At 40.6% G+C, this 26,004-nt stretch overlaps 1 protein-coding gene across 2 annotated transcripts in view; it reads left to right on the forward strand.

The window, feature by feature from the left end:
• The window catches only part of zmp:0000001082 (integrin alpha-D), a 145,358-nt gene that overhangs the window by 38,037 nt on the left and 81,317 nt on the right, over nucleotides 1-26,004 (forward strand). For both annotated transcript variants that reach the window (XM_061223240.1, XM_061223232.1), the window contains 4 exons: nucleotides 2,547-2,641; nucleotides 10,317-10,384; nucleotides 20,314-20,425; nucleotides 22,494-22,624. In XM_061223240.1, the coding sequence (XP_061079224.1) occupies nucleotides 2,547-2,641; nucleotides 10,317-10,384; nucleotides 20,314-20,425; nucleotides 22,494-22,624 (406 nt within the window). The remainder of the gene's footprint in view (nucleotides 1-2,546; nucleotides 2,642-10,316; nucleotides 10,385-20,313; nucleotides 20,426-22,493; nucleotides 22,625-26,004) is intronic.

Consider the following 26,004-nt stretch of genomic DNA (forward strand, 5'->3'; position numbering starts at 1 on the left):
TTGGATCCAGCAATGCGTATGGACAACGAACATTCAGGCATAGCCAGTGTTTAGTTTAGACTTAGCTGATTGTGAATCTGTGTATCTATATTTGCTGTCTTATTGTTTGAATGTATTTTGTTAGCTATATACATATACATTAATTGATTTGCCGTCTTTCGTGCATATATATATATATATATAGAGTAAACTACGCAAGTAGTCTCTTCTCACAGCTAACAGTAAGACTAACAACGCGCACTTTTACCTTTCCTTTGTTCAAGGGACATGCGCGAGGACCCTACATATGAAATGATGTGTGTACGTGTGGAGAACAACCATTGTAAACCCCTTCCTATCATTGAAAAGGGCTGACTGACATGTTGACCCACCCTCTGCCCGTGTTCATAGTCCTTAAATTCGGGTTTCAAAATATACACTCTAAAATTCAAACATTGTATCACTGTATAATAATTTAAGCTCATTGATTGAAAATTGCCACAGCCAATGGCGTTTCAACATCAGTGCGTTTACAGAGAAGGGACAGGGATAAACGGTGTTGTGGTTTGAAGGTGTATGTTGCTGCTATTCCTCTTTTGACCTTTAGAAGTCCAAAATTACCTTTTGTTCCTTTAAGATTAACCAGATAAATATTTAATAGATTTACCTGCATAACAGAGTGCAAAGTAGTAGTTGTGCTTCAGGTGAAAGTCTTGGTTTCAATGTACTGCAAATCACAATGTAGTATGGGGGACTGTTTCCGGGTTACATCACGCCCACTTCCGAGTAAGAGTAACAGATAATTTAATTGGTTTAACGAATACGGAAACGGATACGAGTGATGCAAAATTCTAAATCGTACTTAAGTAAATGTAACTGAGTAAATGTAACATGTTACTAACCACCTCTGTATGATTGGACATTATAAATATGCATTCAGGCAAATCTTAAGGAGACTCCAACTGTCTGCCATCAACACAGTATTTGCATATTAAGTTACATATTTCTGGTGAAATTGCATGTTCTCTCGTGTGTAATGAGAAATATCCCGTGTCAGCCAGTCAGCTACCTAGCTGTTATGCTTTTAAAAGTAGTTTGTGATATACCTTGCTTGCGCGTTAGTCTTTAGTCTCGGCCAAGACTAGCTGCTGCTAGCCTGTCAGTGTGCTATGTAATGTCATCTAGTACTACCTGCACATAATAATGTTGCTGAACATAAAGGTCTCATGTTCGGTTAGAACTTAGCCTGATAGATTTGCCTGATCTATGTTAGCATCGTTTCTCCACATACTAAGTCTATGGGAAATGAATCAAATTACTGACAGAAAGATTGGTCTTGTGCGTCAGGATCTCTTGGATTTGATTTGATTGAGTTATTTTTGCGCAACTAAAGTCTTCATATTTATACAATGTTTTTAGCGCTATCCATAACACAGAAATGGTGCAATGTAGCTATAACGTCACCAAAAATGACTAGTTGGCGAGCCTGTTGCCATTGTAGGAGACCTGCGAAATGGCATTGAGAGGTGTTTTATGTTTGTTTTGTTAATTTTGGCTACTTTGTTTTGTATAGCAGAAGTGCATCTTACCACGCCCTAAATGAAATTGCGTGTTGCACTTCAGACTATGCACTAAGACAATCAAGATAGAGCCCAATATCACAACACAAACACAAGGTCAAGTCAATGTGGCCCCACAAGCCTGGTTATTAATAAGATACTCCATGATTCTTCAACATGGAAAACGAAAAGTGCTTGGAGAGTAATTGTTCAGATCGATTACAAGAAATTATTAAAACATGATAAAATAATAAAAATGATAATTTTAGTCCATATAGAATGAATAAAAACAAAATGTTGGTAAGGGCTGTGGTGGCGCAACAGGCTAAGATACAGCAGACTTGCGGTTGCAGTTCGCTGCAGTTGCACACCGGGGACCGGGGTTCGATTCTCGGTCCTGCCAAAAAGCCAAGTTTGGCTGGCTCACGTGGAGCAGCATAATTGTCTTGCTGCTCCAGGGGGAGGGACTTGGCAGGGTTAGTAGATCACCGCACAAAAAGCACCTCGGGCGCCTCGGAATCACGGTTACCAGCATGTGACGAGACGGCTTGAAGAAGGCGGGTTGCTCTCGTAGGGCCGCCGAGGGACAGGGTGTGGGTGGTGTATCTAACACTAGCTCTAATTTAATTAGATGGGGTACAATTGCCTACCAAATTGGGAGGAAAAAAAAGGGAAAAGATTCTGAGAAAAAAAACAACTAAATGTTAGCAATATTTATACTTTTTATTTGTAAAATGTCCAAACATGCTGTTGCACTGACAATGTTTTGCTTAAACCTGCGTAGGCTGCTTCTTGGTACTTGGTACCTTGGTATTCTTCCTGTTTACAGTAGTACCAGAGACCAGCACCCTGTTTGTTAGGGGAGTGCACGCTGAAGCAGATCCGTTCAACACTAAACCTACAAATGCCTCCTTACATTAAAATATATAATCAAATTCAACAGATGACGACTAAGATTTTTATTGGTTAAGAATATATCTGATTCATACACCTTTTTTTCTCTTTTAGGGTTATTGCCAGTGCACCAATGTTTGGAAATGGGAGTGGAACAATCTACAAGTGTTCTCCAAAGAAAACACACTGTGAACATTTCCAGATGGAAGGTATCCATTACTTAACTTTGTTTACTATTCTACATCTAAAAACACATTTGCTAGAGAACAAGCTTTTTAACTCATCATAGAATTCTGCTATTGTATATAAACGGTGATCTAACTATAGTGACATAGGGGTGGAACAGAAGAGAGCATTGCAGATTTTAAGGACAGAGAAACTCAGTAGGGGTTGTCTCATACCTGGTCCAGAGAATGAATGATATGAAATGACATGTGTTTACTTCTGAATGAGTGAAAATGGATCTTAAACAAAACTTCAACACAGGTGCAGTATCATCCAATATCTTAAAGAAAAGGGAGTTGGATCACATATTTTATATCCAGCGATACTGAAGAGTATTGGAGAATGAAGGTGTAGTTGCCCATGAAATCTGCAGTTGAGAATGCTGGCAAATTTAATTAAACATGTGATGGTGATTTTCAGCCATACTATTAGTTTCTAACAGTTAGTACTTTTTTCAGTTAGCATTTTTTGAGGTTTCATTTTGATGCTAGGATAGAAGGATAATTCGAAAACATACCTGCAAGTTGCAATATGGAGGGCCAAGCACTCATGGCCAGTAATAAGCAGATTAGGTCATAACCACAAGTAAGCTAATTACATAACTTCCCCTAATGACATGTTGACAGTATCATTCATTTTCACAAGGAAGCAGACACATTTTTTTAACCCTTTCCACTTTTTCCCCAAGAAGGCAATTTCAGCCTATTTTGTACTAGTCCTATAAAAGTGTAAATATCTGACTATTTACTAAACACATATGTTTGAGACAGAACAAATGTATGTCAGAGCATGTACACATACAGTGTACACAAAAGAAACATAAAAATATGAAAACGAAATACAAAAACACCTTATGTTTTTATAGTCAAGCACTGAAGTCAAGGACCAACCCAGAATGACTTTATATTTGTGCACAAACTTGATCTCAATGTGTGTACACAATTTATTAAAGATAAATTGTGTACACACAATTGCACCCAGATGTCCTCAAGTGTCCCTAAATCTCTCCAAATAAAAAACATGCAGATCTTACTGTCCAGACACATGAATGATCAGGAAAGCTTACTTATAAAATGTAAAGAATATTAACTTTCACGTGTTTTATTCACATATATGAGAGTATGTTTCGTAAAGCATGCCCTAGGTGTGGAAAAAGCTCTCCAAAAAGGATTACTAGCATTATATTTATGTATGGAAATATGAATGGAACTTGTTATTTTATGTGAAAACACAAAAAAATACTCCAAAATAGATCCAGTCGGCAAGAGTGGACACTCCCACAAATACATCATAATCTCTCCAGGCTCACCCCCAGAGAGGGGAAAGTTTGGCATGGTTTCCATAGGAAATTAATGAAGCAGTCTTTAAATGAGTACAAAATGTTATTTAAAATAGCTATTTTTGAAATAGCAGGAAGCTACTCTGTGCCTTACCACACAGAAAACAGGTTTAAAACCTGGATTTGCACTTTTATTGGGATTTAATAAGATAGATAGGGAGTGATACCCTCAGGCTATACAGTTAAATCATCAATCCACCATGTATGTAACCGACAGTACCCGAGTCCTGTTATTTTTTTTCCAAAACTCCTATACTGGTCCCTAAATAAAATAATTGAATGCAATTTGCTGACATTATTATTCATTAAAATACTAAAACAGCGATTATCTATGATAGCTCCCTTTTCAGAACAATGGCAGACAGGTTTGTTTTCTGCCTATATGACTATGAAGACTGGATCAATGACCCCCTTATTGTTGTCATTCAATGCAGAAGGCAGGCCTAGAATGATGGCACGGTTCGCAAGGAAAAAGCTACTATTTTTTGGTTCCAACTGAGAACCTAATTTTCAGATTCCGAACCAATTTCTTTTCGGTCTGAACGCGCTGACCAGTTCAAAATTAGGTTTGGGAACAGGAACCGGCACAGAGCCTTGCCGGTGTGAAAGGCCTATTTGTTTTCCCGGCCTCAGCCCCCTACTGTGGAAAGAAGCACACTTTTAAATTCCTGGATTTATTGGAAATGCCATCTAGGTGTGTCTACTTAACCAAAAGGTGTGGCCCTCAGATTGTCCTGCTTCCTTACCGCAAACAGAGCCCAGTTTTCCAAGTTACCTTTTTAAAAATAACCTTTTTTGTACGTCTGCCACCAAGTTTAATCACTTTTCTTCGGCTTAATAGTCCATCCTCCAAGGAAGTTATAGAAAACAAAGCAGTAGGCCTAAGTAGTCAGGGGCTTGTTTCACAAAAGCGATTTGCGAGGATTTTCGCTTGCTGATCACAATATGTTATCAAAATGCATTTCACAAAAATTGTGTCACTTGGGGATCGCTAATAAAGCTGCGACGACCTCTTGCAAAACCAATTTTCTCCCTCAAAATATTCAATTTCCTCTGATAGGGCAGATCAGAAAAAATAGTAAATTCATTCTAAGATCTGTATCCTATACTCTGATTCTTTTTAAACCATTTACTTCTCGAATTGTTTAAATATTGAAACAATCTGAATGCTATAGCGTATAGTAGGCATCACCCATTACAGGTCTACCACTTTTCAAGTGTTTTCACCAGTCAAACAGGTATTGAAAAAAAAAAAACTCAGAACAAAAACAATATGGTTCCAGGTTATTGTTTTAATGCTTGTTACAGCCGTGCCACTACAGTTGCATTCATTTGGAAATAATTCAAGATCATTGCTTGGACTACGTTGTTAGCGAATGTTTCATTACTCATGTTCTTAAAGGAATACTGAAGTATATTTAAACTAAATTTAAATATTTATAAGTATATTTAAACTGAATCTGAATTTAAACGCAAATACTACTAGTTTACTTAGTTATGTACTTGTTTTTGTAGTAAGTAGACTAAATTATATTTAGTATACTTTAAAGTACACTTAAAACTAACTAAGTATACTTTTGAATACCAAAAGTATCTGGGTAGTTCACTTTCATTATTAAGTATACTTTAGAATACTTCAAAGTTTCTGTGTAGTATACTTTCTATTTATTTAAATTCACTGAAATACTTACAAATATACTTTTGAATACTTCAAAGTGTCTGGTGTGATGCCAGGCTGGGGAGGGCCTCAGAATCGCATGGTGGACAGACACACAAACTCAAAATAAGGGTTGGCTAATTGCCATTTATTAACTGAAAATCAAACAATGAACTAATTAACGAAAATCCTTTACACAAAAAGTTAGGTCTTGACCGAAATACACCCATAAAATGGCGGTTCAAACATTTTAGAACAAACATGCCGTAGAAAAATTTGAAATCTACTAGTGCGAAGGTTTGAATGCAGCTAGCTATCAGATATTTATTTTAAAAAAGGACCCAGTCGCATAAAGCCAGCAGGCAGGTGTAATCTTTAATCTTTTTTTAATAAAGGCAGGTCAAACAGGTGGAGGTCAATAGCCAGCAAACAGAATCAGCAGGGATAAGGCAGTTCATATTTAAAAGTGCAGACAATGGGTCAACTCTCCAGCAAACAGGTACAGTACGGATAATCCAAAACATAGTGGTGGTCACAGGCAAAAGGTTGAAAACAAACAGGCAAATCAGACAGAATCGGTATCCGGAAGACAAAGTCGAAAAACAGAAACAGGTTGATAAACAGCGGTTCAGAACAAGATGGAAAGGATAAACAAAACACGGAAGTCAAAAACAAAAAGGGTCGTACCAGGTATCAATCAGATTTAAACGCTGGAAAGTATGGGGTTGACATATAACAATCTGGTGACATACAGAACAAACGGAGGGGTTTATATAACACAGACAACAAGAGGGAATGGCAATCAGTTGTGGGAAACAATCAGGAAGTGAAAGCGTAGGTGAAAGGATTAACAATGAATTAACAAACTGACAGGGTGACTACGGTGTGCGCAGAGGGTACTAAACACAACACAACGAACGTAGACAAAAGACTAAACAGTGAAAATACAGAACCTGACACTAGCTAGCAATGCATATAGCCTACTGTACAAAGACACTTTGCTATAACGAACATCTACATGATTTTTAGAACTGCATTATACTTCTATATACTTGCAAGAGAACGCTTCCATTCAATAAGAAGTGTCTGAACTCGGAGCCTCTGAGAGAGGAGTTTGAATACAGAACCTAGCTAGCTAGCCATTTGCTAACTGTAATAAACATCAAACTACATGGTTCTAACCGTGGTAGCATTATATTATACAGCTATGCTATCAATATAATGTTATATTTGGAAGAAGATATATCATTTCAATAGAATAGTCTGCAAAGTTACAGTCAGAGCCCCATTCTGTTATGATAAGTCAAAGAAGGCTAACGTTAGCTAACTCGGTAATCTTACAGCAAATACATTCATTCTTCCAACTGCATAACTTACTTGGATTCCTGCAATGAATAGCAGCTCAGAGTAAAGTTACCAAATGCTTGTTTACTGCGTGAAATTAAAATATATAATGTAAGAACACTGGTAGCTGGGATAGTAAGAGTTAGATGACTCAATATAACTAGTGCATCTAGTAGCAGTTGGTTGTAACTTCAGCTAAAACGATAGGGGAAAAAAAAGGTAAATAATTAATAAAGAATCATTCCATTTACTTTATGAATATGAGTGCAGACTTTCAACTTTAATCTGAGGGTATTTACTTCTAAATCGGGTGAATGGAGTAGGAATTACAGCCCTTTTTATAGAAAGTCCCCCCAATTTTAGGGGCTCAAAAATAATTGGTCAAATTAACAATCATAGATTAAATTGTCATTTTTTATACTCGGTTACATATCCTTTGCATGCCATGACTTCTTGATGTCCGTGACCTATAAACATCATCAGAGTCTGGATATCTTATTTTTAGGTTGTCCTACAAGCAATACTAAAACTCACCGCATTTTACTGGATCTCTATGGGAACTGGGGGATGGGACTAGATTCAGCTGTAAATTATGCTGATACAACATAGAACACATTTGCCTAAAAAGTTGGCTAAATGGCTTTAAGTCGTAAAGGGTCCAAGGTATCAAATGAGCCTCAAACCACCATGCTGTTGTCAGATATGGATTATTTTTCCATTGGGTTCAGTAGAACAATTATTCAGGAGAAACAACCCTTGAAGTGATCCATCCATATCTACTACATATCTGGCCAGGCAGCTGATTTAACTGAATTGCCTACCATACCTGAGGGAAATAAACACACTGTATCACTAATACACAACAGTTGCTGTAATAAAAACATCACACTACCATGACTACTAATCTGAATTTAAAAACAGCAAAGCTACAAACACACCTTGAAGAAAGCAAACCTTGGGTTGTTCCTCGGCCATCCACGGGGACAATGTGCACTTGCGTACTCTTCCTGGCAAGTTTGCAACCGTTTCCTATGTATACATTTTTTGTATTAAAAAAAAAAATTTGGTTTAACAGTTTATGTATTTCTTGTAACCTTTACTTGACTAATCAAAGTCCATTACCATCTGTCTTTTCTTTGCCTTTTCCCAAGCTGATGGATAACAAAGGAATTTAGCATTCTATTTTTATCCTCTAGCAGGCAGCACGGATGGTGCAGTGGGTAGCACTGCTGCCTCACAGCAAGGAGGTCCTGGGTTCGAATCCCCGTCGGCTGGGGCCTCTCTGTGCGGAGTTTGCATGTTCTCCCCGTGTCTGCGTGGGTTTCCTCCGGGTACTCCGGTTTCCTCCCACAGTCCAAAGACATGCAGGTTAGGCTGATTGGAGAGTCTAAATTGCCCGTAGGTATGAGTGTATGAGTGTATGAGTGTGTGAGTGAATGGTGTGTGTGCCCTGCGATGGACTGGCGACCTGTCCAGGGTGTATTCCTGCCTTTCGCCCAATGTATGCTGGGATAGGCTCCAGCCCCCCTGCGACCCTGATCAGGATAAGCGGGTTCAGATAATGGATGGATGGATGGATGGATGGATGGATTTTTATCCTCTAGTGAAACAGGAAGTGATGGAATGGTACAATATACACTCACCAAGCACATTTTTTGTTGTTTTGGCTCTATACATTTGATTTGAATATGAACTGTCAGTTTTGATTTGAGGCATTTACATGCATATTAAATAACTAATAACCCCAAAACATCAATGACCCACCACCATATTTGACCATGGGTACGAGGTGCCTCTTATTTCATGCATCTGTTTCAATGTCAAACATGCTAATGGTGTATCTGACCAAAACATTGTCTTATTTGGTCATTTAAATTTTGATTGAATGAAGGTGCAATGGTAGATGAGACCACATTGAACATTTCGGTGATATACAGCATCAGCATGCTTGTCCTTCAAAGTATCAGGCAACTTTGGCTGACAATCTGGTAGCCAAATAATACATAATAATCAATTTATCCAAAGTGGCTTATAGTTGGTTAGGCAGGGGACATTCCTCCCTGGAGCAATGCAGGGTCAGGGGTCTAACAGCCTCAAAATCTAAGTTCTGCATCTCACCTGCCATCTCAGGTACCTTTTTCTGCACCGGCTGAGATTTCGGTCACTTGATGTACAACCCCTTATTGAACTCTACATGATTGTGTACTCTTAAACTTAATTCTGCGCCTGCATACATATAGTTTCAGTTACATTAGTTAACTACCTAGCTAGTGAGCAAGCAGTTGTGAATTACAGTAGGCATCTAACTTTAGCTGGCATTCTTGCCATTATGTTAGTTAGCTAATGTAATAGATACTTGCTAGTTAGGTAGTTGTAGTGAAAGCTACCAAAGTGCAACAGTTGTGAATTACAGTAGGCAGCTAACATTAGCTAGCTACATGGATACACTTACAATCTAGCTAGGTGGATACACTTACAAACCGACCAAAGTTAACACATGCAGTTGACCTTAGCTTAGCTGCTTACTGCAATTCACAACATTGCTCACCACTTTGGTAGACTTTGCTATAGCTGCTTTACTCACAGGTAGCTATTACATTAGCTAACTAACGTGACTGCAAGAACATTGCTATCATAACCCACAACCACTCCCTCGCTATAGTTTGTTAGCAGGTGGCTACTAGGTTGACTAACATAACTGAAATTATGAGTATGCGGGCGCAGACTGTTTACTGTTTCAACGTACACAATCATGTGATAGCATTGCATACATTAAGGGATCGATACTGAAGGTACTCCACCACAGCAGTCCAATTGTAAACTTGTGGGCTTAACTGAAGAGGGCAACTGCAAACCCAAGGATCTGCATAGATGACTGGTCCAAAATCCTTCCAAATGTGTTCCTTAACTTAGCGTTACAGGAAAAGACTACGTGCTGTTTTCCTTGCCAGAGGTGGATGCACCTAAACCTTGGGTGCCAATAATTATGATTCTGTTGAAATCTTTTTTTATTAAGTTAATGTTTGATGTTGATCGTAAAAAGGGATGCAATTCCTACACAGATCTCCCAATATCAATGTGAATACCCTCAAATTAATGTAGACAATCTGCACTGAATAATTGTTCATATTAATTGTTTCATTCCATATCCAATGTGTGAGTACAGAGTCAAAACAGCAAAAATTGTGACAGTCCAAATACCTACACTATATATATAAAACTGAAAGTAAAAGCAAACATAGTAAAAAAAAAAAAAAGAAGAAGAAGAAGGATGGTAATATTATCTCATTTAATTCTAATACACAGATTTATTTTGCAGAAATTAGCTCCATCAAGTCAGCAGGACTAGCTCTGGATATCAGCTCGACTTCTCCTGCAGAAATCACTGTAAGATATTTTTTATTCGTATTGTTTATAAGTTTTGTCATGTCTAGGAAACGACAGAGTCCAAATCTTCAATTTGTCGAAAAACATCTTCACGAGGGAAAAGACGACACCACGGCAGCAAGTTCTTCAGGAAAATCAGACTTTATTAGCACACGTGCATGAAGCCGGATCAGTTCTCCAGAACTGAACCCCGACTGTCTTTTTTACACCCATTTTATACACAGTTACTCCACCTACAACTCCTCCTCAAACCTCATTCTGGCAAATCACCCACACTGTTCTTATCGTAACTCCTCCCAACGCTCCTCCCACAACGTCATTGTGGCAAATTGCCAACAGTCCTTATGCTCTGCCAACTCTGTACAAAGTTCAGGGCATTCTGCCAACTACAAACAAAGTTCAGGACTCCCCCTGTCCTCACTTGACCCTGCACCTGCTCTTGGCAAACTACCAGTTCTGGATGCCCCCACTCTAACACACACGTCATCCATACACGTCACTCTGTATCTTTCGCTTTTATAAGACGAACTAAGCAGCAGTAATCTTTGAAAATATACAGACATACTAAACATTTGATTTAATATTCACTTCTAATATGCTTTTCTAATATACAGACTAAATAAATACTAAATATTTGATTAATTATTCTCTTCTAAGGGAGCAAATGTATGTTGCATTCTTTGCTCTCATTTCAACAGTTTTCACTGTGGTTTCTTGCATTTTCATAAGCTCAGCTATAATTAATGTTCTAGGTCAAATAGATACACTCCTGACATAAAACATTGAGAGTCCCGGAGAAATCAGCTGTAAAGTCATATCTCGCTCTGCCCGTGTCCTTGACAGTTCGAGACGCCTCCCCCCAACTGGCTGGCTCACTGTGTAATTCTAGCACAATTTAGCAGTTAATCAGTTTGAAACTATACAGGGTACATATCATACTTTAATATGGATATATTGATACACTTTTAGCACACATCCTCGAGAGTTTTGGAGGAACCAGCCTGCTCACTAATTGTCCACAATTGTGGACATGCAATCCTTTGTTGGCCAGCTGGTTGACTGGCTAGCTAATTAAGCAAGCTACCATGTCAGCTAGCCAGTCAACGTTAACAAACTTTGGCTCTAACAGACAATCAATCTAAATGCATCACTGAAACTATTTTATTGTTTTATTGTTTATTAACATTTGTGTGACAAAGGACTCTTTGATTGGATTAAAACATGACTGTTCCTTTTTATGTTTGCATGCTGTATTTCACCTAATGTCAGAGTGGATGTGAATGCATGCGATATCTTTGGCCATGCAAATATGCATGACCCTTCATGATCCCCGTATGGGGAGGTGTGTAAAAATCTTTTTACAGACTACTGTAAAAACACAACAATTCTGATGACTTTTATAATAATAATAATAATAAATTTTATTTGTATTGCGCTTTATATTTTTTTTAAAAATCTCAAAGTGCTACAGATGAAAAAGCAGAAGTGCTAAAAAAGAAATACAAAACATGAGAAAAATTTTTTAAAATCTAGCAGAAGGCTCTAGAAAAAAGGTAGGTTTTTAGACCTCGTTTAAAAGTATCCACAGTCTGTGGTGCCCTTAGGTGGTCAGGGAGAGCATTCCACAAACTGGGAGCGGCCGAGCAGAATGCCCGATCCCCCATTGTGCGGAGCTTGGTCCTGGGGGGTTTGAGGAGGTTGGTGGTTGCAGAGTGGAGGTTACGTGAGGAGGTCTGAGGGGTAAGGAGTTCCTTGAGGTAGCGGGGGGCATTTCCGTGTATGCACTGGTGGGTGAGGAGGGAGACCTTGAACTCAATCCTAAGTGAGATGGGGAGCCAGTGAAGCGATTTGAGGATGGGGGTGATGTGATCATATTTGCGCACCATCATCAGGATCCTAGCAGCGCTGTTTTGGACATACTGTAGTTTCTGGAGGCCGTTACTAGGAATCCCGATGAGGAGTGCATTACAGTAGTCAAGCCTGGAGGAGACAAAGGCGTGGACGAGCTTCTCTGCATCTGTCAGGGTGAGTGTGGGACGGAGTTTGGCAATGTTCCTAAGGTGGTAGAAAGATGTTTTACACAGATGTTTGATGTGAGTCTCGAAGGTGAGGTGAGAGTCCATTCTAACACCCAGGTTAGTGACTGATGTGGAGAGGGGGATGTTCTGGCCAGAGAAGGTGATGCTGGTGATGGTGGATGAGCGGACCTGGTGTGGTGTGCCGACTAGGATGGCTTCAGTCTTGGAGCTGTTCAGCTGTAGGAAGTTGAGCTTCATCCACGCCTCTATCTCCTCCAGGCAGGCGGTTAATGTAGATAATGGCAGGAGTGCAGATGGGATGGGGTCTGTGTCATCAGCATAGCAATGGAAAGACATTCCATGTCTGCTGATGACACGGCCAAGGGGGAGCATGTAAAGCGTGAACAGAGTGGGGCCCAGCACTGAACCCTGGGGGACACCACAGGTGACATTGTGGGTGTGGGATTTTGCCTTTCCCAGGGCTACGTGCTCAGTTCCGCCAGTGAGGTATGAAGTGAACCAGTTGTGGACAGTGCCAGAAAGGCCAATGGTGGAGTGCAGACAGTGGAGGAGGACGTTGTGGTCCACAGTGTCGAATGCTGCTGTTAGATCCAGGAGGATGAGGAGGGATGGGGAGCCAGTGTCTGCTGTCATCAGGAGGTCGTTGGTGACCCTGACCAGAGCCGTTTCCGTGCTGTGGCCAGGGCGGAAACCAGACTGAAATGTCTCAAATAGATTGTTTTTTTTTAGATGAACTTGAAGTTGAGCGGCAACTGCTTTTTCCAGTACCTTGGATATAAATGGAAGGTTGGAGATGGGCCTGTAGTTGCTGAGAACTTCAGGATCTAAGGTGGGTTTTTTGAGGAGTGGTTTGATGACAGCAGTTTTCAACGCAGGTGGAACATGACCGGCTTGGAGGGAGTGGTTGATGACCTTGGTGATGAGGGGGCTTATGGCGAAGAGGTTGGACTTTACCAGGGCTGTGGGGAAGGGGTCCAGGGCGCAGGTGGACGGCTTCATCGTCCTAATATTGTCCTCAACCTCTCGCTGAGTGAGGTTAAAAAAACAGCTGAGAGGTTGGGCACTTCCAGGTTGTGGGTCAGCAGTCGGGACAGGTAGGACGGCAGAGCTGGAGAGGAGGGAGCGGATGTCATCTACTTTTTTTGTGAAAAAAGTGATGTAGTTGTTGCACCTCTCCTCTGTTGCCTCTGAGTGCGAGAGAGTTGGTGGTTTGAGAAGGTGATTTATGGTAGAAAAAAGTTGCTTGGAGTTGCCAGGGCTATTTTTTATGATGTTGGAATAGAATTTTGACCGTGCATCCCTGAGGGACTTAGCGTAGGCCTTTTGATGTTCTCTGTAGGCTTTTTTATGAACAGTCAGTCCTGAAGCCTTGAGACGCCGCTCAAGGACACGCCCAGCCGTCTTCATCTTCCGCAGCTCGCAGGTGTACCAGGGGGCTGAGCGCGAGAAGGAGACTGTTCGGGATTTGAGAGGGGCGTGGAGATCCAGGAGACTGCTCAGAGATTGGTTATAGAAGTCCACTGACTCAGTGACTGAGGGGAGGTCAGCAGAGCCAGAGGAGAGATATTGGATGTCCAGGGTCAGGGCGTCTGGGTTGATGTTTTTCAGGCTCCTGAAATGGATTTGCCGCTTGGGCTTGGTGTAAGGGGAGGGAAACAGCAGCTCCATTGAGATGGTCTTGTGGTCAGACACACCCAGATCGTAGACCTGTAGATTGCTAATGGGGGCGGAGTTTGTGATGACCAGGTCGAGGGTGTGTCCCCTGGAGTGTGTGGGGACGTCGACATGCTGTTGGAGGTTGAGACAATCCAGTAGTTGAAGGAACTTGGCTGCAGAGTGACAGGAGGGGGTGTCGACATGAATATTTATATCTCCAAGAATTATGATATTAGCAGAGGTTGTACAGAGTGTAGTGAGAAGGTCGTGCATCTCTGGGATGAAAGCTGAGTTGGGTTTGAGAGGCCGGTAGATGAGAAGTATGGTCATAGGGAAGGGGGGCTTACATTTAACTGCAAGACATTCAAATGAAGACTGTGTAAGCAGAGGGATGGGGGACAGCTCCAGTTTCTGTCGGTGTATAACAGCTAGGCCACCACCACGACCAGTGCTGCGGGCTTTCTCCAGATAGCTGTAACCAGGAGGACAGGCTTCATTAGAGTAAACCTCTGGCTGGTGCCATGTTTCTGTAAGGTACATGAAGTCTAGGCCCTTGTCCATGATATGGTCTTGAATGTAGGAGGATTTGTTATTGACTTTTGACTTTAGTGCAACCATTTCGTAAGGCCAGCCACTTGCCGACTGGCCACTTCAGTGTTAAACCACTTCTGATTATGGATATGGACAGATAATATAATTGGTTGAACAGATACAGATAATGCAGTACTAGCTCACCCCTAGTCACTACAATACCTTGGATTAAACCAGCTTTGTTTTGAAAAATGGGAATGCTGCCATCGATTATCGCAGTTAGAAAATCACTATTGTCTCGACTCTTTATTCCCTGGATTACCATAAAACAAATAGTTTAAATTTCTCTTCCACATATCTTTCTAACAGCTCATTCTCGCCTTGTTTCCTTGTGGAAAACACAGCCAACTGATAAGATCCCGGACCTAGAGCCTGCATCACAGCTCTTTTGAATGCCTCTACAACATCACCTATTGCTTGAGTGGACTCAAACCTTGTTGTAGCCCATGCTGAATTACTGTTGTCTAAACTGTTTTGGTACATTTGGCTGTTGTTATATATATATCAAAGGCATGCAAACCGCCCACTGACATGTACTGCCCAATCTTACTCCAAATTTCAAAATTTGGGTCCTGTCTCTGCAAGTCAGGTAGCTAATCAGAGGGGTTTAGAGGGGTGTGTTTTAACACTGCAACCGTCGCCTGTCTCCCCTCCCCCGGCTGGAGGGAATCGTCTTTATAGCAGAGGTGGTCATGGGGCATTTACAGACTTCCTTGATGGGGTGGTTGGGGCATCTTGCTGTGCTAAGACAGCTATTTTGGGAATGTAGGAGGGGGCTGCTTAAATGTCACCATTTAATTGTCTTTACATTAAAAAATGTCATGACATTGTTTACTGCAACATTCGGTCAATTCTATATTTAGCACCTGTATCAGTTTACCATATTCTGATTCTTGATTCTGTCACAACATTACTGTGCTTAACATAACACACATTACAGTTTCTTTCCTTTTCCTTTTTCGATTCTTAAGGCCACTGCGCCACTCACATATAGTTTGCACTAAAATTCTATCAGTTTGTGCTTTGAAAGGAAATGGTGACTAGCTTTAATTACACCACTATACCTAGTTACAGTTGTGTTAAAAAAAATAGCAGTGCGTTAAAAAAGTGAAAATATTTTTAATAGCCTTTAATTCAATATTTCAAATGTAGTGGAAACATTACACATTCATTTCCAAATCAAAGCATTAGCAAATGTTATCAAGTCTGCGGAAGCAAAGAAAAGGAATATTAATCGGTTGAGAAAATGGCAGTGTCAACATTTTTCTCTTCAAACTGTCTTCAAACTGTATAAACTGAATACATTTTTCAAGATTTAACTTAAATTACTGAAGTAATATTTAGTTGCATAACCTTAGTTTTTGATAACTGCTGTGCATCTGCGTTGCATCGAGTCAACCAACTTCTGGCACCTAGAAACAGGTATTTCAGCCCAGAATGAACAAACTACATTCCACAGTTCCTGTGAATTTTTGGGTTTTGCTTCGGAAACTGCATTTTTAATGTCACCCCACAAGTTTTCAATGGGGTTGAGGTTGAGGGATTGAGCTGGCCACTCCATTACCTCAATCCTTTTTGTTTGGAACCAAGATGTTGCTCGCTTACAAGTGTTGGAAAAGGAAATCTCCATAAAGCTTGTCAGCAGACGGAAGCATGAAGCGCTCTAAAATCTCCGGGTAGACGGCTGTGTTGACTCTGGACCAACACCAGCAGATGACATGGCACCCCAAATCATCACTGACTGTGGGAACTTCACACTGGACTTCAAGCAACTTGGATTCTGTGCCTGTCCACTCTTCCTTCAGACTCCGTGAAGTCAGTAGTCTTCCCCATGATTGCCTGAGCGAGTATTGAATGCATATATGAATATACTTTTCAGAATGAACTTGAACTTTTCCAAGATATTCTAATTTTTGAGATGCACCTGTCTGTACTTATAGCTGTATGCAAAACCATGCTTATCTGACAGTCCAATAAATATTAAATTATATAATTGTAATTGAAAGTTAGCCACGGTACCCAGCAAATATGCGTAATACATACATAATACATTTTTTTGTACCTACCTGCTGACAACGTTTCTGCCTGTGACAGATGGTCCTTCTACCGTTTGCCTGCCACAGTTATGTACTGTTTTCTTACAAATTACACACAAGGCAGGAAGCACAGAACCAGCAAAGCTACTGGCAGGCCCGTCTACCCAGCGCTTACTGCAATAGAGTATAATTCAAGGACAGACTTTGCCACTACAAGCTGGTACTGACTATGAGTTAGCCGACCCTATCTTTCTGAAAGTTGGTTTAAACCTTTTTTAGTTATACATTACATTGTGAACGTGTGGTGCAATATGGAGCTGGCCCAGACTACAATTTAAACATTAACTTAACATTCAGTAAAAAAAAATTTTAGCTAGCTGATGTTAGCTGTTGATATTTGCTTCTAAAGCCAGACAGGGATGTAATGTTACAAGCAGTATATTATAAGGTTTGTTAACTTCATGTAAAGGGAGGTACTGGACAGCGCAAAATGAGATGCCAGTGCTAACAACGTTGAGCGCTGCGGTGGAAGATATATACAGAGCTACAAGCTTAAATTCTACCTATGTTGAAGCATTTTGTTTCCCACTTTGTGTTACACTTTTTGTATGTGCAGTGATATAGCTTAGACTAAACTAAAAGTTCAGGACCCTCATTTCATAATTAGCTACAAGAGAACTTCTGTAAGATTGATGTCGTTTTATGTTAGCTAGTTAACATAAAGGTGGTCGGTCTCAGTAATTAACGTTAGCTAGCTCCTTCTAGACTCTGATAGGCTAGCTACAAGCAGATTCAAAGGCATAGTTAACAGTTATGTTATTGTTTTTGTTTTGAGTTGTGAGTATTGAGCAATAAACACCAATTAGTACGTGATACAGTACTGTGCAAAAGTTTTAGGTGTGAAAAAATGCTGTAAAGTAAGAATGCTTTAAAAAATAAAAATGTTAATAGTGTATTTTTTATCAATTAACAAAATGCAAAGTGAGTGAACAGAAAAAAATGTAAATCAAATCAATATTTAGTGTGACCACCAGTGTGACAAACCAGCATCAATTCTTCTAGGTACACTAGCACAAAGTCAGGGATTTTGTAGGCATATAGTCAGGTATGTGATTAACCAATTATACCAAACAGGAGCTAATGATCATCAATTTAATATATAGGTTGAAACACAATCATTAACTGAAACAGAAACAGCTGTGTAGGAGGGTTAAAACTGGGTGAGGAACAGCCAAACTCTGCTTCCAAGGTGAGGTTGCTGGAGACAGTTTAATGTCAGAAGTCAAGAAGTGGAAGAAGCAAGGTCTCTCCCAGGCAGAACTAGTGGGACCCAGGTATACCCATCTACTGTGCGGAGAAGTCTGGTCAGAAGTGGTCTGCCTCTGACGTGGAAACAAGGCCAAGCGACTCAACTATGCACGAGAACACAGGAACTGGGGTGCACAAAAATGGTCGAGACAAAATTGGCTGTAGCAGAAGGCAGTTTGTTCGCCGAAAGGCTGGAGATTGGATTTGGTCAGAATTACTAGGAGTGGACTCCTCAATGTTGAGAAGTACAGGCAGATACTTCTCCATCAGGCAATACCATCAGGGAGGCATCTGATTGGCCCCAAATTTATTCTGCAGCAGGTCAACGACCCCAAACATACAACCAATGTCATTAAGAACTATCTTCAGTGTAAAGAAGAACAAGGAGTCCTGGAAGTGATGGAAGTGATGTTGAGATCCACAGAGCCCTGATCTCAACATCATCAAATCTGTCTGGGATTACATGAAGAGACAGAAGCATTTGAGGCTGCCTAAATCCACAGAAGAACTGTGGATAGTTCTCCAAGATGTTTGGAAAAACCTACCTGCCGAGTTCCTTCAAAAACTGTGTGCAAAGTATACCTAGAAGAATTGTTGCTGTTTTGAAAGCAAAGGGTGGTCACACCAAGTATTGATTTGATTAAGATTTTTCTTCTGTTCATTCACTTCTTCTTTTCATGCATTTTGTTAATTGATAAAAATGAACTATGAACATTTCTATTTTTGAAAGCATTCTTATTTTACAGAATTTTTAGTAAAGTACTGTACTTTTTTTTGTAAAAAAAGAAAAAGAAAGATAAGAAAATCAGCGCAAGTCCAATTACCATTATAACTATTGGAATATAGCCTATTGTATTGCCTCCAAAACAATGGTTATCTACTTTTGTAGGACGTTTTTCACCTACTTTCAGCTTGTAATCATTCTGTTAATGGCAAAACACAATAATAATTTGTTATTTTATTTATACATTTATAAATAGCTATTTATTTTTGTATTTATATTATAGTTAAGTATAATGTCCACTTATTTTTATTTTGTAATGCATTATTGCTGTACATAGTACATTATTGCTGTGCTTGTTTAATTGGTTGCTGTGTGGAAAAACAAAAACTGTTTGACACTTTCAGTTCTCTGAGCACATTTCTGTTGGGTACTCTGCTGATGTTTCTATATATGCAATGGCATGTCCTATTGACAGGGCTATATGATGTGGTTACTCCATACAACCTATTCTTGTAATGTAGGATGATACAACTGAACTGACACTTTGATTTTGGAACATATTTCTTTTTGTTAGTGAAAATGTTTTATGATATAATGTTTTCTGATATAATGTTTTCTGATATAATGGCCAAAACCCCACACCAGAGGCAAATTCGTATTGCTCAGTGCTTGAAAATCAGCGCTTAATTGCTAAACTGTCTTAACTGTTCAAAGAGGCCATCTAAGACTGGCCGATGTGTCGCAGATGCCCTAGAGATATCAGTCAGGCTAAATATATGGACTTTTTGGGGAGTCCAAATCTTGTAGTCTGAAAAGTATTGTGACCAGCAGTGAGAGCAGCGAGGACCTACAGCCAATCAGAGCGCAATACATGGGGTGAGGGGAAAGGAGACCACAGACCCTTCCCCTCTGGCACAACATAGACAAACATGAAAGGCAGTAATATGAAATACATACTGTTGACTAATTGTGAGGTACACCCTGACTACAAAGTACTATAGAAATAATTTTATTAGGTAATTTGAGTGAGCTATACAAAGTTTAAACATATAAAATGTATGTGCATATTATTAAATTAATTATCAAATTCTGTAGGAATGTTTATCTATCTCACGCTGTTTTCTGCATTTCCCGTGTCACTTATCACGTGTGTTTTTGTAATAATATAAAATTGATTCTGATAGAGCCGGTCGCAATTGTTTGTCCGGGGCGTCATTGGCTCAGGCGTTAAGAGCAGTCGTCTGGCAGTTGGAGGGTTGCTGGTTCGATCCCGCCCTGTGTGTGTCGAGCGAGTCACCTAATCTCCAAATGCTCCTGAAGAGCTGGTTGGTGCCTTGTATGGCATTCAATCGCCATTGGTGTGTGAATGGGTGAATGAGAAGCATCGATTTTACAGCGCTTTGGATAAAGGGGCTATATAAATGCCAACCATTTATCATTCAATGTTTAGCACATATTTAATTTGTTCATTCAACATATGTCACCAGTTCTGACTGGGTAGCCACAATTATTAGGCCTACTGCTTGCAGCTACATTTGAGTTGTCTTTAATTGCATCCTGTTTTTCTATTTCTAGACTTGCAGCCCAAGTGTGATTCATGAATGTGACAGTAACTCATACCTAAATGGCATCTGTTATCACTTCAGTGAATTCAAGTATGTGGATAACATCAGACCAGCATTTCAAGGTACCATTATAAGAGTTTACCTCTCAAAGAGAATCCATTCATTCCAAACTAAGGGAAAAGCTAAATATTGTTCATGCTAAGCACTGTGGATGAATAAATATGCATGTAAAAGTTTAAGAATTACATGTGGGCCTGGTGAGTGATTGGCTAGCTTGTTATAAAAACTGCCAAAGATATGCATGAAGGTCAGCTGGCTCTTTCTTTATTCTATGAGAGTAAAGAAAAAAGAAAGAACAATATACTCTAATTGTAATCTTCGGTTTTAAGGCTGAATTGAAATCTTTTGAAAAATTCAAATTGTCAAATTGCTCTCTGTAGCTTATGGAAAGGACAAACTATATTTGCATAAACTCAGACTATTTAATGATTTCTGTGTTGTGGACTAACTTAGAAAAAAATTAAGAACATTGTAGCATAATGAATATTTATTAATTCATTTTTTACCCTTCTTAACCTGACAGCTTACCACTCCATTCAAAGCAGCCTTACAACTCAAGATTACAATTATAGTATTGTTTTTTCTTACAGTACTTCATTTGTATTTTATTGAAGTACAACTTTGTATCAAATGTTCATGTATATTCTTATTTCACCTTTCACCTTTTTTCAGTGTTATACTTACAGTGCAGTCCATATGTATTTTGACAGTGGTGCAATTTCTGTTCTTTTGGCAGACACTTTTAATTTGAGTGTGTTTACATCCATATCAGGTGATCCATGTAGGAGTTACATCCATTTTTATTCATAGCCCCCCGATTTTAGTGGACCAAATGTAATCGGACAGTTGGCTTCTCAGCTGTTGAGATGTATTCAATTGCTTCCTTAGTGCAGGTTTATAAAAGCTTTCAGCATCTAGTCTTGGTTCTAGCCTTTTGATTGCCATTGGAGTCTGTTATTGGCATGTGTCACCATGTGGACTAGAGTTGTTCCAATGTCAGCTAAGGAAGCTATAATGAGGCTGAGATATTTAAAAAAAAACGGTCCAAGATAAAGGCCAAACAATAGGCTTACCAAAACAAACTGTTTGGAAAATCATTAAGAATAAAGAGAGCACTAGTGAGCTCAGTAATTGCAAAGGAGCTGGTAGGCTAACAGGTAATGACCTAGGAATTCTTGCCATAATGGAGGAAAAACACCAAATACCAGGTGGCAGGTGTGTATGTGTCAATTACTATTCCCTGAAGACTTCACAAACAGATCTACAGAGGCTACACTACAAGATGCAGACCACTAGTTAGCTATAAAAACAGGATGGCCGGGTTAGTTAAGTAGTGCCGAAAAGAGCCTGCAGAGTTCTGGAAAAGAATATATTGTGCACAGATGAGACCAAGACTGACTTGCAGCAGAATTAATTCTTCAGTGTACATAATCAACTTATCTGCTCAAGTTCAATCAACAGCCTCCAAATTCATTGAACAATGATATTGTCCACAGCAAGGCAATTATCCTAAACATACACTAGTTTGTCTGACTACACATGACCAATGCGAAACAGTGGAGAAGCCAACTGTCCAATTACTTTTGGTCCTCTAAAATGGACGGACTATGTATGAATTCCTACCCTTATCACCCAATATGGATATACTTACCCTCAAGTTAAAGGTGACAGTCTACACTTTAACCTCATATTTTTTCATTTCAAATCCAATGTTACATTACATTACATTATTGGCATTTGGCAGACGCTCTTATCCAGAGCGACATACAGTTGATTAGACTAAGCAGGAGACAATCCTCCCCTGGAGCAGTGCAGGGTTAAGGGCCTTGCTCAAGGGCCCAACGGCTGTGCGGATCTTATTGTGGCTTCACCGGGATTAGAACTACTGACCTTGCGTGTCCCAGTCATTTACCTTAACCACTACGCTACTGCCCACCCTGTACAGAGTACAGAGCCAAAAGAACAGAAATTGTACCACTGTTGGTACAATACTTACAGACTGCACTGTATCTGTGGAATTCTATTTGTGATTGCTTTTAGATTACATTAATGTTATTATTTTATGTTCAGAGAGAAACAACAACAAAAAAATCAATCAATCAAACTCTGTAACCTGTCTTTTTTACACAGAGTGCACAAAGAGAAAAGTGGACCTTGTCTTCCTCTTCGATGGGTCAGAAAGCCTGAAAGCAGTTGATTTTAAGAAGACCAAAGTCTTCATTAATGACATCATGAAGACATATTCGAATACCTCTATACAGGTCTACTCACTAGTACCATAATATATGCACACCACATACTACAGCAAGCTTTAAGGAATGTGTAGCTTCATCAACATTATAATTATGCAACATTATTATTATTGTAATGTTGCTGTAATTTGTGATAAAAAAACATTTTGGGTCTCTGTGGAAGGTCGAAAAGTGATTTATCCTCATACAAACGAAATATAGCAAACTAAAAATTACAGTAGCCTATACATGAATAATAGAGATCTCCAATAGATTCTTTAACCTAGCTATGAGACCGCTTTTCATATTAACACGTACCTATAATTCCTACGAAGCCTGTGAAGCATGCATTCTTCATTAAAAACTAGAACCCCCCGTACGTATGACAGGACATCAAACAAATGCACGAAGCGGGAATAGTGGAGCTTATAAATGATTCTGCACAATCAAACCCAGAAAGAATGTCCCATAACGTTATCTAAACAACTTAAAATTCTTTGCTTTTAAACACAAATTCGATCCATAACTAGCCTAAAACAAATAGCATATAGCTCAAATCCCATATTGTTTATTAACAGTAGGTTTTTTCCATATGGAACTGTAAAATCCTTGGAAAATGACAAATATGGCAACAGGCCCCGAAGGCCTATATCCAAGATTACTCTAATAAGAGTATTTATAGGCAATGTTTTTGCAACATTAAGCTGTAAAAAAGTCTGAGATGTTTGACACACATGACTGACAATGAATCACAGGAGGCAATATTGATTATAAAAGGGAAAAGGCCTTTATACCATTGTGCTTCTCTTCAAATGAGATCTGGAATAAAAATATTTCATATAGATGCCACCAACATTCAAATCTTGCAGTCAAAAAGATCACACGGTCACGCAAGCACTGGAATGTAATACTGATAGCCAAGTTTTAATATATAAATACACTCAGTGACCACTTTATTAGGTAGACCTGTAAACCGGCTTCGAAATGCAAATGTTTAAATCAGCCAATCATGTGGCTGCAACAAAATGCATAAAAGCTTGCAGATGTCTTCAGCTGTTACTCAAACCAAATGTCAGAATGGGGAAGAAATGTGATCTAAGTGACTTTGAGTGTGGAATGATTGTTCGTTTATGCATCTCAGAAACTGCTGATCTGGGATTTTCATGCACAACAGTCTCTAGAGCTTGCAGAGAATGGTGCGGAAAACAAAAAACATCCAGTGAGCAGCAGTTCTGTTGGCAGAAATGTGTTGTTAATAAGAGAGGTCAGAGGAGAAGGGCCAGACTATTTGAAGGTGACAGAAAGGTGACAGTAATGAAAATAACCACGCATTACAACAGTGGTATGCAGAATAGCATCTTTGAACACACAACGGGTCAAGTGGATAGGCTACAGCAGCAGAAGACTTAATACGTCTAAAAAAGAAGTCCTAATAAAATGCTCACTGAGTGTAAACCTATTGGAATTGGTGGATTGAGGTACAGCTTGAAATAGCAGACAAGTCACGCCTGGATCACACCCGACAACGCCGCCACTCCCGCTGCCCTCTCATCCTCCTACTCCTTCTCTCACACTTCCGGCCATGGCGGTGGTACTGGTCTTTTCATTTCCCCCTCATGGAAATTCTCTGTTCTCCCCCTCTCTGACCTGTCCATATCCACTTTTGAATTCCATTCTGTTGCAGTATACTACCCTACTAACCTTTTTATTGCAGTTTTCTATCGTCCTCCAGGGCCCCTGGGAAGCTTCCTTGATGAGCTAAACACCCTTCTCAGCTCCTTCCCTGAGGATGGCACCCCACTGATTCTCCTTGGAGACTTCAACATCCACCTTGAAGCCTCCCAGGCCGCTGCCTTCCTACCGCTACTCCACTCCTTCGGCCTCTCCCTGCAACACTCTCCTCCAACCCACAAGGCAGACAATGTCCTAGACCGAGTCTTTGTGAGGAACTGCTCATGCTCCGATTTCACGGTTACCCCTCTGCATACATCTGATCACCACTTCATCTCATTCTCTCTCCCTCTTCCTCCCCATCCTCCTTCCCCTCCTCCCACCCACACTTCCTCAGCCCGCCGTAACCTCCCCTCCCTCTCACCCTCTTCCTTTGCCACCACTGTCACCGACTCACTCCCCCCTCTCGAATCCTTCTCCAAACTCCTCACTGACTCTGCATCTGCTACCCTCCTTTCATCTCTCTCCTCCGCCTTTGACTCTCTCTGTCCCTCTGTCTCAAAGCCACCTTGCACATCCCCTCCCAGTCCTTGGATATCTGACACCCTCCGTACTTCCAGGGCCAGCCTCCGCGCAGCGGAGCGGAAGTGGGGAAAATCCAGAGACCCTTCAGACCTCACAACTTACCAGTCTCTCCTGGCAGCATTCTCTTCCGCTGTCACTGCCGCCAAAGCAAAATACTATGAAACACAAATTCAGAACTCCACTTCTAACCCCCGGAAACTGTTCTCTATTTTCTCCTCTCTCCTCAATGCACCGCCTCCCCCACCCCCATCCCTTCCTTTTCCATTTTCTCCCCCCTTACAGACTCTTGTTGTCCCCCCTTACAGACTCTTGGAGTTGTTTCTCAACTCCTGCTCTCCCACCGCCCTACAACCTGTGCCCTTGACCCTATCCCCTCTTCTCTTCTCCAGACTATCACACCTCACATTTTCCCTTGTCACCTCCCTTATCAACTCCTCCCTGTCTTCTGGCTGTTTTCCAGCATCCTCGGAGAGGGCCCACATCACTCCGCTACTAAAATAAGCCTACTCTGGATCCCTCCATCATCCAGAACTACCGCCTATCTCTACTATCTACTATCTCTTCTTCCTTTTCTTTCTAAAACCATAGAACGAGCCGCTTCTAGTCAACTTTCTTCTGTCTTTTCTAACAACAACCTGCTAGACCCCCATCAGTCTGGCTTCAGATCTGGCCACTCGACAGAGACCGCGCTCCTCTCCGTCAGTGAATCACTCCATGCCGCACGAGCAGCCTCCCTCTCCTCTGTCCTCATTCTTCTAGATCTCTCTTCTGCCTTCGACACTGTGGATCACTCCATCCTCCTGTCCGCCCTGTCAGCAACGGGCATCTGTGGCACAGCCCTGGACCCAGTGCAAGGAACCTCAGAGTGGTGATGGACAGCAGACTGTCCCTCTCCGAGAACATTGCGGCGGTGACCCAGTCATGCAGGTTCTTCCTATACAACATACGGAGAATCCGCCCCTTTCTCACCCCCTACTTGACCCAGCTCCTGGTCCAAGCGATGGTTTTGTCCCGCCTGGATGACTGCAATTCCCTCTTGGCTGGCCTCCCAGCATCCGGGATCAGACCCCTCCAACTTATCCAGAATGCAGCAGCTTGTCTGGTCTTCAACCTTCCCAAATACTCACATGTCACCCCCTTGCTTACTTCCCTCC

Source organism: Conger conger, chromosome 2, assembly GCF_963514075.1.
Source record: "Conger conger chromosome 2, fConCon1.1, whole genome shotgun sequence".
NCBI classification, from domain to species: Eukaryota; Metazoa; Chordata; class Actinopteri; order Anguilliformes; family Congridae; genus Conger; species Conger conger.